The 13,583-nt window shown below is 37.2% G+C and overlaps 1 protein-coding gene across 1 annotated transcript in view; it reads right to left on the reverse strand.

Annotated features, from left to right (window-relative positions):
• Positions 1-1,097: 1,097 nt before the first annotated feature.
• Positions 1,098-13,583, reverse strand: part of GAPVD1 (GTPase activating protein and VPS9 domains 1) — a 22,366-nt gene continuing 9,880 nt past the window's right edge. The window contains 15 exon segments of the mRNA XM_010290921.1: positions 1,098-2,666; positions 3,382-3,579; positions 4,474-4,546; positions 5,132-5,345; positions 6,632-6,819; positions 7,027-7,186; positions 7,826-7,935; positions 8,354-8,483; positions 8,995-9,117; positions 9,772-9,852; positions 10,934-11,021; positions 11,544-11,917; positions 12,045-12,122; positions 12,599-12,718; positions 13,295-13,429. Of these exon segments, the coding sequence (XP_010289223.1) occupies positions 2,526-2,666; positions 3,382-3,579; positions 4,474-4,546; positions 5,132-5,345; positions 6,632-6,819; positions 7,027-7,186; positions 7,826-7,935; positions 8,354-8,483; positions 8,995-9,117; positions 9,772-9,852; positions 10,934-11,021; positions 11,544-11,917; positions 12,045-12,122; positions 12,599-12,718; positions 13,295-13,429 (2,213 nt within the window). The 3' untranslated portion in view covers positions 1,098-2,525.

Below are 13,583 nucleotides of genomic sequence, written 5' to 3' on the forward strand. Positions count from 1 at the left end.
CACTTCCTATACATGTAATTTATCATTTTAAAACAAAATGTTACGGGACACCAGGGAACATAGTAAGAGGGTATCGCAGAAAGGTTTTTAATTCTTTGGAAAGCCTAATTCTCTAACTACACCTATCAAGGCTATATAAAGGACTTTCAGAGTAGGTTGAAAAAAAGCAGCAAAGGACTGTCTTGCTATGAAGACTCTCAACTCATGTGGGACTCATTTAAACACTTAATGGTTTTAAAATAACTAAATAATTTTAAAAAAGACTCCAGTTCTATTAAGTATTTTTCTATGCAGAAAAACAAAGTGATAAAAACTGTGAAGGAAGTGGGTTTTGCCCCTTCCATAAAGGGGAGCAAATCTGAAAGACCTGATGGTGCTGATCAAATCCTGCTTGCCAAGTTTGCAAACAGAAGCAATGCACAGGGTAATGGCCAACTGACGTGTCTTTCTGCCTTCTTTAAGGATTGTACAAATACTCTCCTCGACTAAAACCCAAACTGCAGGACTAAAAGAACTTTCATACATCAGTCTTACCATCTCAGATATTCAAGTAATAATTAAATATTACAGGACACTTCAATATAAATAAATTTATATTGCTTTTAGATATGATCTGGCCATATCTTCAAGGGCATTTGTGCTTCATTGCTGAGTGTTATTGGTCAGGGCTGTGCTTGCAATATTAAGTTATGTGTTCAGCACCACAAACCCATCAAGGCTAAATAACTAGAATATTGCAATGCTACACAGACTGAGTTACCAGAGTAAGGCAGATCAGAAGAACTTTGTTTCTACTGAGTATTGCTCCTCCACACAATCAAGCCTCTAATAGAGGAGAAAGACTATAAATAAAAGAAAAAAGTTACCATCCCACCCTCTCACCTGTGATTAGTTTGACAAAAATGCTATACTGAATTACATATTAGAGTTCTAGAAAGTAAGGTTCTTTAATTATGCCTTGACAAGTAGCACAGACAAATCAAGCACTTGATACTTTACATAAATTGCTCTAATTTCAGTTAACCAAATGATTTTCCCAAGTACTAGTTGCTTACAGGTTTTAATCATCAAAACACCTCCCCCGCCAATCTTATTTTGAAAAGAACGCAAAAAAGATTTTGTTTTCTTTACGACTCACAGACACCAAGTCTTAATACATCCCTCTGTCAGAAGTGCAATGAACACTCTGGGAAGAGCAAGAAATAATACTGACATGAAAAAGTTAAATGCTCACTGTCCTTTTTCACTGTAATTCTAGCTAAAAAAAGAACAGCAAGTGCTTATATACAGATAATAACCACGGGCCATCACTCAGACCATTTCACTCATGAAAAATCCATGTGGTGTTGTGCATAAAAACTTCTTTAAATTGGTAATTGTTGGTTTAAGGGAAAAGTGGGGGGAGAAATCTATAAAACACCCTGAACTGATGTCATGATATGTTTCATAAAGAACAGTGTTATATTTTAAAATATTTTATATGAACAGTAAAACTTGCACTGCTGCATAGCAGACAACACGAAGAACATTTAGTAAAAACATTCACTGAAACCCCTGGCATATGTATTTCATGTCACTAATCAAAATATATATTACAGTCCAAGATTCTGCTAAGGATCTCTGTTTGGGGTTTGTACAGTATACACAATATCTCAGAAAAAAATATTACAGTAAGGTATTTTATTTCTCCTTTTTTATATTAGACTTATCTATTGTAACTTACAGTCCCTCTCCTCTATATATCCAAACCTTTGTAACACCCTAATGCCCTAGCCAAAAAGTGTTTAGCTATCTAATAAGCCCTGTCTATTATAAATTCCAGTTTTAGAAATTTCAGTAATCTTAATTACATTTTAATAAATAGTTCAGTTTGCCCTTTTTTAATCTTAGCCTTTTGAGAAGTCCTTTCATTACCAAAACACAGTATGTCACAACCTGTTAGAGGTCAGAGAGGCTTTTGCTTATTCATTCAAAGGATAATGAGTCCAAAGATAATTGCAATGCATTAAATATAGGTATATCATATTTACACTGTCCTCTCAGATTTTAAATTTAAGTGAAATACAATTGATAACTAATGTCAGCTACTACAAACTTTCAGTGTGGCTGGTGTTTTATTAATAAAAGGTGTATTAAGCTAGAAAGTATACTAAGTGGTTGCCCTGATTATTCTTGTTTCAGCTTTCTATTAGAAATTAAATGAAGTGAATTATTCACGTGAGTAAGAATTCAGGAAGAGGGGTGGTGGAAAAAGCATGAAGCATTTTCTGCATGTTTTGAGATTCCAAAACATCTGAAAAACGTGGTCCCTTTTGCAGTGCCGGTATCTCTAGGAGAAAAAACGCAACCAAAAGAGAAGAGGAAAATCTGTTAAATTAATTTGATTAGTAAAGATGTGTTTTAAAATGCCTCAATTCTGTACAGTATTATACAAGGAAAGTCTCTTCTTCAGCTTTTTGCAGCTGTTGTACATTCTTACATGTTCCTCTTCTGCTAACAGTCTGCCCATACATGTGCTGTTTGAGTTACTTGCGATCATCAATAGTTTTAATGAATTCAACTGCTGCTGTGAACTGCATCCACCAGTAGGATTCTTCTCCAGATAAACAGTTGGCATAGAAACTACTAATGTACTGAACAGTGGACAGCAAGCAAGGTGGATTTGCCTGAGGGTTAAAGGAGAAAGAGATACTCACAGCTTGTTTGCAGAGCTAAACATAAAACATTACAAGACAGAACAGAAATACAATTCTGTATTTGTATTTGTGATCCTCACACATTCATACAATTATGTAATGTATCTGTAGGGTAGTGACTGTTAATCCATTTCACACACTCAGAATGCACCAGACTTGATGAAAGGATCATTTTGCCAACAAGGAAAAAAGGACTAGCAGGCCAAGAGAACGAAGGCTAACACTGGCAGAACCTATAAAAGTCATCAAGGATTGTCAACACATGGAAAAGCCTATAGTTTTAGCATTTTACATATGACAGACCATTCTCCAAACACTCGTATGTCAAAAGAGGTCAGCAACACAATGCAAGTCAGTCCTAGTGTGCATCTGGTCCTGAAAGAAGACAACATTAAGCAGGCACAAATGACAGATGCTGACGGACACATCTCAAAAAAACCCAGCTCCACACACAATGCCTGCATCCTTATTTCCTTGGTTCCAAATGCAAAGTTTGCTTGGATTTAAAAAATCGTAACTGTGAGCACATTTCTGATGTTTCTATTTAAACCTGCTGAATTAGATCTGGTTTTCAATCTAGCACTACCATGCTCCCAGTTACCCAAATGCATTATTTTTCTTCCTAAAATTTGCTTGTTTATTACAAGAATTAGTGGGGGATTGTGATCTTTGCAAAAGAACTCACCTTTATGAGGACAAAGACCAGAACAGGAACAAAATCATCTGCCCCAGGTACTGAATCTTCATTTGCCAGACTAAGTAGGTTCATGATGGTTGAACACATTCGCAGGATACACTGTACTTTGTCTCGAGGGGTTTTATAAGCGCTTATTGTGCGGATTTCAGACTGTGCAGATGGCCATGGTGCCTCCCGGAGATATACCTAGGAAAAAAAAAAGCCAAACAACAAACCGACGTGCTGCCAGTTCTTGTTTGTCCAAGCTACTACTGTGCACCACAGATGATCTTTAGTACCAGAGACTTGCAGGCAGGAGCAAGGCTCCAGAGAAATGGGAAACTTTAAGTCAGGGTGGTTACATTAAACTCACAATAAACGTGGCTTCCTGTTGTGTTATCATAAAAAACTACAAGGAGCCAGCACTCTATGTGCCACTAACATAATTAGCCTGTAATTCTGCCCGACTTCTCTAGTACACTGTTTCAAATAAAGGTAGAGCTGTATGTCTCAGTCTTACGTATCACCAGCTTTATGAACACTCACTGTTTTGAGTCATACAGTTCAAGTGCTGAATTGAGAAACTAGGAAAGCTGCAAACATCCAGCCTCTGACAAACAACTTAAGCTCACCTACCTTCGTTTAGTTACTCTATTAACCATGAGAAAAGTGAAAGCACTGGGCATATTCACAGATCTGCAAGGTTCCATTAAGTCTGGCTAGTTCAGAAAGTTGACTTGACAGCTGTAAACCACAGCTATGGCATATGAATCACATTAGAGACATAAAGAATTCAAATCTTGTCTTTTGAAGCAAATTACCAGAAAGTTACTGCATCTTAGTGCAGTGTAGTATTAGTTCTTAAATCTTACTATCAGGACAGAGGTGACAAAACCACAAAAAAGGAATTTGGAAGGATCAGTCAGTGGAAGACACTGAAACATGGGTACAGCATGTTTTTCCTGCAGGGTATTTCAGCTGTCAGATTGAAAAGCAATGCTTCTAAGAGTAAAACAAAACAACACTCTCCCCATCCTGAACACAATCAAAACCAAGCACCCTGATATGCATACAAAAATGAAGGAAAGGAAAAGTTGTTACCTCGGGTATCTGAAGTGCTTTGTGGTTTGCAGTCACTACTTTAGATAACCTCTGAATGTGCTCATGAAGGACCCTGAAAACAAATACAAAAAACAAGAGTGAAAAGCCAGCCAGTAGTCCCCTGGGGTTTCCCACTAGTTTTACATTTGATACTACAAGAGAGATCTTCAGGAATGCATATAATCATGACGGTCCTACAGCTAATGGGCACTAGGTCAGTAAGAGACACGGCAGGTTTTGCCATACAATCAAGTACAACCACACAGGCAGTAGAGCATTCAAACAGCGTATGTTCTAAAACACAAAAAACAAAAACCCCAAATGCATGGAAAATACTGTATCAAAACAGAAAATGGAAGAAAATGGAAGGAGTCCTGAAGCAGATTTTGATCGTTCTCTCAGCATACACACTTGCAGATCTGAAAGTCTGTATCCCAAGTCATTGGGATTTTACTCTGTTCTAGCAGCTTGTTGCAAACACAAACTTTTGCACGTGATGCTAAAGCACTTCCTTGTTCTTTTACAAAACGTTCTCAAAGAAGATACGAGTTTTTAAGGCATGGCTGACTTAGGCAAGTCTGTCACATGAAGACTGCACAGCTTCCATCTGCAACAACTGCAAAAGAGAAACCAGGTACTTCAAAACACATTAACTTACTGGTCACGCAAAATATCTCCATCCTGATTAGGGTAGAAGGCAAGTTTGAAAATACGATTCATCACACTGCGTTCTATAGCTAATTGTGCATCCTGAAGCTGTTCTTCACTGGCATTCTGCCATATGGCATCCTGAGCCATAGCCCCATATAAGAACTGAAGAAAATCCTCAACTTGGGCTGTTTTATCATCTGCTGCTGTAAGTTTCTGGAAATCTGATAAAAAGTAAAGAGAGAGAGAGAGAGAACATTCAGTTAAGTAAAAAACATTATTGAAATAAATGGAGGAATTAAAGGAAAAGCATATAGGACACGTTTAGCAAAGCATACACTTTAGCAAAATGCTACTTGATACTGTGTTAAACAGTTCCTCTGCAGTACCAGTTCTTATGCCTTCTTCCCAGCCACCCACAGAGATAACACCCAGAACAATCACTAGAACAGTCGCTGGTAGGAACCAGTGCACTCAAAGTTGTCAGATGCTGAAAGGGAGGGTGAGGGAGGGAAGACATGAAAAAAACCTTGTGCACCATTTCCTACCCCTACCTTTATTAAGTATGCATAGTTGCAACATTCATATTTATCTACAAAATACAGAATGAGTGATGCAGCCAAGTTAATGTAGCATGACCAAATCACTGGCCATTCATCGGCTTCATATTTATAGCACTCTGCACCAGAAGACAACTGCCACTCACATCTGCCAACAGCCTAAATGCCACAGCTGCCAATTTCTCTTTTAGATCATCCAGAAATAGCTGTCTCCTTTCTGTCCAATGAAAGGGCTTTAACTCCTTCCCTGATCACTGAATCTTATTACCAGAACTTTAATCCCAGTATATGTAAGTTATCATATTAATTCCAGCCTATTTAGGCACATTTAATATGCAGCACTATATGCTCCAGAAACAAGAACTGACTCCAAATTTCTTGCGTACTTCATTAAGTCAAGTATGTGCACAGAGAACATAGAAATAGTTTGTTTTAAGTGACTCTGTTTTGAGAGAGTTGTCTTTCTGGTGCTGCCATCCCTTACGCTATGATATTTTTGAATCTTTCATTAATTTGATTCATACTACTACTATTCCCCATATCTTCTAAGATTAGAAGAACCACAGGTTCTGTACTGAGGACTGAACTCTGCAACTTAACTTAATCATTTATCAGTAGATCTAAAATAAGTAATAGTATTCATGCTTCTAACATGGGGCAAGTGCTAGATAATATGATTTAGCATAACTTTTTAGGCCAAATGAGGTCAAATTACCTTCATTCTCTTAGCCCATGAAAAATGCAGACAGATACCATGTCTTAGCTGCCACAACATACTGTTAAGTCACAGTAATCTGTCTATTTAATCCATTAATTCACCAGCTGAAATTAAAACAGTTCTAGGAATCTGCTCCTCAGATCAGAAGTTGTATTTTAAAACACTAGCCCAAGCCAGAATCTAAGTATGGAGTAAAGGAATATAAACATTTCACAGTCTGCATTAATCTTACCTTGAATAAACTCCCTTATTTTCTTTTCTTTGCTCTCTAGCAGTAACCTCACACATACTGTAGTGAAGTATCTGTTGGCCACTTCTTTATCTCTCAGAACTCTTTGCAACAGCCTTTCCAAGTGCGCTTGTGTCGTTTGCAGGCCTTGTCGACATCGAGTTAAATAAGCAATATATGGAGCTCTTTTCCTAAAATAAAGTGCTCTACATTAGATTCGTAATGTCTCTCTATCTAAAGATAGAGGCTAATGACTTTACAAACTGTTAAGTTGCAGTGCAACAGGAATCTTCAACCTGTTGTTTTTGAAACACAAATAACGCCCAAATTAGGAAGTTCCTAGTGACTAAATATATGCATTTGGAAACCCATTAATAACAATATACTGAACAAACTACCTATAGTCCTCCGCAATAGACGCCAGCAGCTTTCGACAGGTCCTGTTATCAAAACGGCTTACACATCGCATTGTCTCTTGCAGCTGGGCCATCAAGTTCTTGTCCTGGAGGTTAATAGCTTCAGCTAGCTGAACTTTCAAGAAGCACACAATTTCATTATCTAATAAAGAACAAAGGAAAATTATTAAGGAAAGAAATGTAGGCATGATGAAAATAAAATTGGTTTTTAATATGGGGAAACATATAGCAGTTTAAAACGAAACTTCTATACATCAGCCAACAAATGTTAATTTAAGAACAATTTAATAACTCTTTTTTAACTTTCCAGATATCAAGGGATAAGTTTTCCTATCACTATCTTATTTAGATCCATTCTGAAACATAAGGAGGACCAGATAAGGTGACAAATTCACCTGTCTGCAAATAAGCCTGGAATGAATGGAGGGATGCAAACACAAGACACGTATACTAAGTCAACATGAAGACTCGGTAAATCATTCAGGTTACTCTATTAGTACTGTAGCACAATTCCCAACAGTACATGTATTTTGGGAGTCTATTCTACAGCTTCAGGCTCTACCTGGACTATAGCTGAGATACTTCATTACAAAAAAATTAGACCAGATTTGGCACATTTGTTTGTGGAGTAAGAAAGTGTTTTGGGGAAAAGGTGGCCTATGCCTTCTGTATCCATTCCAAACAGAAGTTACCATAAATGGTGCAGTAAAAGTGCCACTAGATGGGGGAAAAGAAGATACACATACAATACAAAATATCTGTATGTATAAAGAACACTTACCTTCAGGGTCCGTGTGGTCTGGTAGACCATTCCTTGTTGAATGTGTCAACATTGGGAAGGCAACAGAATCTGCTGAGCAAAGAGCCAATCTCAATTTCTTCTTTGCATCCCTTAAAGAGGAAAAAATATTTTCTTAGCAAAGTTACTGTAAGATCTGCTTCTTCAATAAGCAGTCTTTACTTTTGAGTTTGTTTTTTGTGTGGTTTTTTTTTTTTTTAAATACTGCCTAAAAGTTATTTAGCATAATTTTAATATAGCAATGTTGTCAAGACTTTAGAATAATAGTTCTTTTAATATAGCATCTAGACCAGTTTCAAATGAATTTTCCTAAACAATGAACTGCTCTGTCCTCTCAGGTTACAATATCACCCCTTCACCAGTGGAAATATGACAGTTTTAGATGCTTAAAACTAAAAGCACATAAATGTTTACAGTTGATCGATATGAAGATTTTTGTGGGAACCAATCACATGGCTTCAGCTTTTAATTCTACTTTGTGGGTAAGATTAAACCTACAAATGTATTTACCTGTAGGAGAAAGCAGAACTTTGTGGCTGTGCTACTTGACTTGCGGAGTCTGGGAGATCATCTGCAGACATGTTTTGCAAAGCCTCATCACGTGGAGAGTCATGCACGCTCTCACCATCCCCAATAGCCTCTATGGAAATGAAAGAAACAACATTACACTTGAAGAGAGCAGTCAGAAGAGGAAACTAGACTAATACTCTCTATTTTCTTCTTGTTTTTGTAAAATCAGGGAAGGAATGGGGACAGCAAATAAAACAACTTGCTCTAAGTGAAAAAAGTGTATTAAAAATATACAATCTACAAGTCACTAAGAAGAAATTGCACCAGTTTTGGAAGGCAATATACTTCTCCAGTATTCATTAAAAAACAAAACAAAAAATGGTAAGAGATGTGCTATTAGCAAATCATCTCCTCAATGGCAATATGACAGAGCTGTCCTTGGGAATACTGATTTAATTCCCAGTCTCTGAGGGACTGTCCCACAGATTATTTGACAGAATGTTCCTGGTTGGAATAGGAACAGGAACAACAGCTCACATTGTTCAGCTGTTAGTACTAACATTGGTCTAGAATACTGAAGTGTTTTTCTCTTTAAGGAGGAGAAACTATGCTGGTGATGATTATAAAAGCCAGGTTCTCACCTGCACCATCATAGTTCACTATAGCTCCTTCACTAGGACTGGTTCGCTTAATTGCATTCCTGTATTTGTCCAGAATGTCCTCCGCAGCTTGTGCCTGTGCACTGAGCCTTGGGCTGGGATCATCTGAAAAGACCATTAAAAACAACAGGAGTTAACCTTATATTGTGCCAACTGAAAGCAAATACAAAAATTGAGAGCTACACATTTGGACTCTGTTTTTAGCCACATCAAACAAACAGCTGCTTGTGTCCTGTGTAGTCACAGTTCAAAGGTACTTATAAAGTCTAAAGCACAAACAGAAAAAAAAAAAGTACAATGCAAGTGAACAAATAAAGCCAGATCCTTAGCATATTTATACTGTGTACACAAATGGTTGTTGTGTATTTGAAGACTTCTAGAAACGATTAGGCAAACAGAAAGCTAGACACAGAGGTTCAAATAATGTTTAAATTAGCACTTAAGTAACTATTACAGTAACATGTCTGCAGCTATCCTTACAAGTCAGCTATGATAAGGCCATGAACTTCATAATGAGAAAAAAAAAAAGTGAAGACTTGAGTCAAGAATCCAGTACTATATACAGGGACAGAAGCATGACAATATAAAAAACAGTCTTCAAGGCAAGAAGTCTTTATCCACTTTCTTATTCATAAAGACAGTTGTGAATATTAACTACAATAGCATAAACCCTTCTGTAAATAAATACCTGGTGGGCACTCTGGAACTCTAGAGGGCATGTTATGAGAGAAAATTACTATGATGATATTATTCACATACCTTGAAGTGTTGAGTATCTGTCAGGCACCATGTCATCTTTGTCTTTTTCTTGTTTTTCTTTCTTTCTAAATGGAATAGGAGCTGAAAATGCAAGGTACCTTGTCAAAGACTATTCTGAGATAATGGCCAGATTGAAGAAACTTTAAGAAAGTGGCTAATGCAGAAGTTTGTCATCAAATAAAACTTCAGTAAAAGCATAAGCCTATCTACGGGGTGAAGCAGAACTGTACTGTCATCATATGTAGTAAGCTCTACCTTTAACAGACATGTGACCATAAGCCAGGCAGAACAGTTTTACGTTCCGGGTACAGTACGCTCTACGCAACTACTAGCCAAGGGAGTCAGGTAGTTTCCCATTTTTATTTACACATTTATTTATGTTTTAGTTTAGCCAAGAGTCTTAACACAAATATTAGTCATAATGACATGAATCTCTTTTGGCAACTCGTTCCCGCTAGTAAGTTCAGAGAGAAGATGCTAAAGACAGCACACTGTGAAATGGAAAAGCAAACAAAGTGGTATTAAAATACTGTAACATTATCTAAAGTCACACAGAGACTACAAAGATTATGTTGGTTCTTTTCTACCTGAAAGTCCATTTTAAAAAAAGGCAAGAATATCTAATACTTCATACATTGTTCCATCCCTAGTTGTCATTACTCACAGCATGAAAATCAAATATTATCTTGAATAAGCTTTACTTGGTAAATAGCCAAAGTCTAATTTCCACTCATGCCGTGTTATAAGTGATATCCTAAGATACCAATATCCTTCAACTAGCACACTACCATCCATACAGAATTAAGACTAGTTCTCAGTGAAGCTGCAATGAAGTTAACACCACACAACTATGAAATGACTGGTCTCCCATAAAGATACCAAGGTTACTGAATGATTAAGATAACACAATGCCTGACCAAATTCCTTTCAGCTTACATACCTCAGCATACTTTGTATTCAATAATTCTTTACTGCAACACTTGGAAATCTGTAAGTAAGATTCCTTTATTTCTCAAAATTAAACAGGACAGCTATTACTATGTTACAAACCTATGTATCAGCTTTTCAAAATGAAACTAAAAACTTCCATAAAAATGACTAAAGATATAATAAAGGCAGCGTGCACTCTTGAAGTACCAAAAACAGACGAACGTGATCCTACCTTTGGGCATGGCAGACACAAAACGTTTCCTCCACCAGGGCTTGTTTCTGTCAGACTTCTCATCATCACTGTCTTTTCGTTCTTCAATCTGTAGAAGGGCAGAGTCTACATTTGAGCATCTACCATATCCAGTGTAAAGACAAAAATTCTTCTTCACACCAAGTTTTACTACACTGACTGTGAGAACAAAACTACAGCAGAGCACAGAAAGCCATAGCAGATTACATTAGAAATAACCCTCCTGAAGAGGGATGTCTATAAATGCAAAACCAAAGACATGAAGAAACTTAGATTTCACTTATTTCTTTTTTAAATAAAATTACTTTTCAGGATGCTGCAGCACGTTAAACACTACAACAAATCCATTTCTGAAGTTCTACCAAATCAAGTAAAGCTTATCCAGTAAATTTAAGAGAAACCAGGTTCATATAAGTCACTCTGAACATCTCTAGTTTTAGCTTGTAAAACATTATTGGCCAACGTTTAAAAGGTAACAAAAAAGCATTGCAATTCCATGGCTAAACACATTTAATAACAGCTTTCTGCATTAGATGCGTAACTAAATTGGGCATGCTAGAAAAAAAAATAAAATGATAAATAGAAGCCTTACCTCTCCCCTCGAGGAGTCTTTACTGGGAGATGAAGATGATGACTGAGATGCAGCCACCAGAACTGCTGCTCCAGTGTTGGTGGTCGGCATAGGAAGCTCCCTCTCCTCATTACCAGGACGTCTGTTCCACCCAGGATCACTCATAGGTCTCCGAACTGATGATACTATATCTGAACTCCTACTGCGGACTAGCCTCTCTGGATAAGAATGCCTCTGCTTGAATGCTTCTAAATCAGTTGGAATTAAAGTGTGAGACCCAAAGTTTGGTAATCGGGCCTCGTTACCTCCCATAGCTCCTTCCAAGATTGGTGGATCCGGTGGTGGATGAGAGGGTCTTGCATAGTGTACTTTAGGCCTTACTACAGCTGATACACCTGCAGTCATAAGCATAAAAGAAACCACACACATTTCTTTTAACATTTTTCCAAATTAGTTGGCACTAACACAGAAGCATTGAAAACGTCTGTTTTTTAAAAAAAAGCTTATTTTTTTACAACTCACCCTCATTTGATGAAAGAGGGTCAAACAATGCAAGCAAAGAATCTGTCTGAGAAGGAGGAGATGTCAACTGACTGGCTCCTGAAATACAGAAAAAAAAAAGTTAGCGCTGTACCAAGATCTACCTACACCATAATGGACACTGGAAAAACAGCCCTCAACAACAAAAGTTTACAAAACTTATATTGCAAAATATTTTAGAAGATATTCTTATATGGAAACACCTCTGTAGAATACTAAAATGATCAAAGAATTAAATCACAAAATGTGGGGAAATCTTGAGGAGCAGACCAGTTCCAAAATGCAAGAGGACAGTCAGTGTAATAAAACCAAGTTAGGAAAAGGTGATCTTAAATCTAATACTCAAGCTCTAGTACTACAATGTACTGGAGTCTCTTTGTCAAACGAATACAGTGCTAGCAAATAAGGAAAATGTTAAGCTTAGCCACCAGAACTCTGAAACTGGGAGAATTTGTAAAATTTAAGGATTCTACAGATGTCACTTATGAGACTTCAGTTACCAGATTCTAAATCTCGTTTACAGGTAAGTAACTTACCGTGGGCCACTTCATCCATGTCAGGACTTGTCACAGAATCTTTTCCCCCAAAGTCAGAGCTACATTCAGACCTGAGATCCTCAATCTTATTAGGAATATCTTCAGATGTTGCACTAATACCTTGCACATAACAAAAGAATCATCTGTAATAGTCTCTCAGAGAAAAAGGAAGCAAAATCCTGAAGCTGTTAAAATGTTTGGCAAACACTGCAATAATCAAGTCCTAACTCACAGTAGCACCTAGAGACATTATGAATTTCTATACTCCTAAAATAACATCTTATTTCTGCTCTACGTCTTCAACTGTTCTAACATAGCCCTGAAGACACTTCACTGTTAAATACTTAGCAGAAAACGAAGAACTGAAGTAGCTACATAATCTACTACATGATATTTAATATTTATATTAAATAAAAAAGTTGTGATAATAAAACTAAATGCAAGAAGGTTAAGGGTTTCTTCCAAATCAACACTCCACAGCTAACCATTGCTGTTGTAGCACAGAGTATTTGATGCTTTGCTGCCTTTTTTATTTCTTCTGTAAGATGAACAAAGAATTAGTGCTTTGAAAATTACAGAATGAGTGCAAAAAGTTCCTTTATGAGTGAAACAACGTATTACTAAAGCAAATGCAGCAAAACAGATGCTGATCATGTTCCAATAGAGCAGCATGTTTCCACAGACAATTAAACACACCTGATACAACACTGAGGCCTGGTGTACTGGGTCGAGAACTGACCTCCCTTACATCTGTGTCATCAGATGTGCTACCCAGCCCAGAACAGCTTTCCAGTTCCTGTAATCTTTCCTCCTGTTTTAAGTCTGGGGCTTCTAGAAAAGGGAGACAATGGAGAGTAGAGAGAAAAAGTATCATTACTCAATGCCATGCTCCCTTAATATTCACATACAGAAGAAAGGGGGGTATGTGTTGATGCAGTATACTAAGTCCTAAGCTGACTCAACCACTTCAGTCGGACTATTCTCG

This window comes from Phaethon lepturus, unplaced genomic scaffold, assembly GCF_000687285.1.
Source record: "Phaethon lepturus isolate BGI_N335 unplaced genomic scaffold, ASM68728v1 scaffold21867, whole genome shotgun sequence".
NCBI classification, from domain to species: Eukaryota; Metazoa; Chordata; class Aves; order Phaethontiformes; family Phaethontidae; genus Phaethon; species Phaethon lepturus.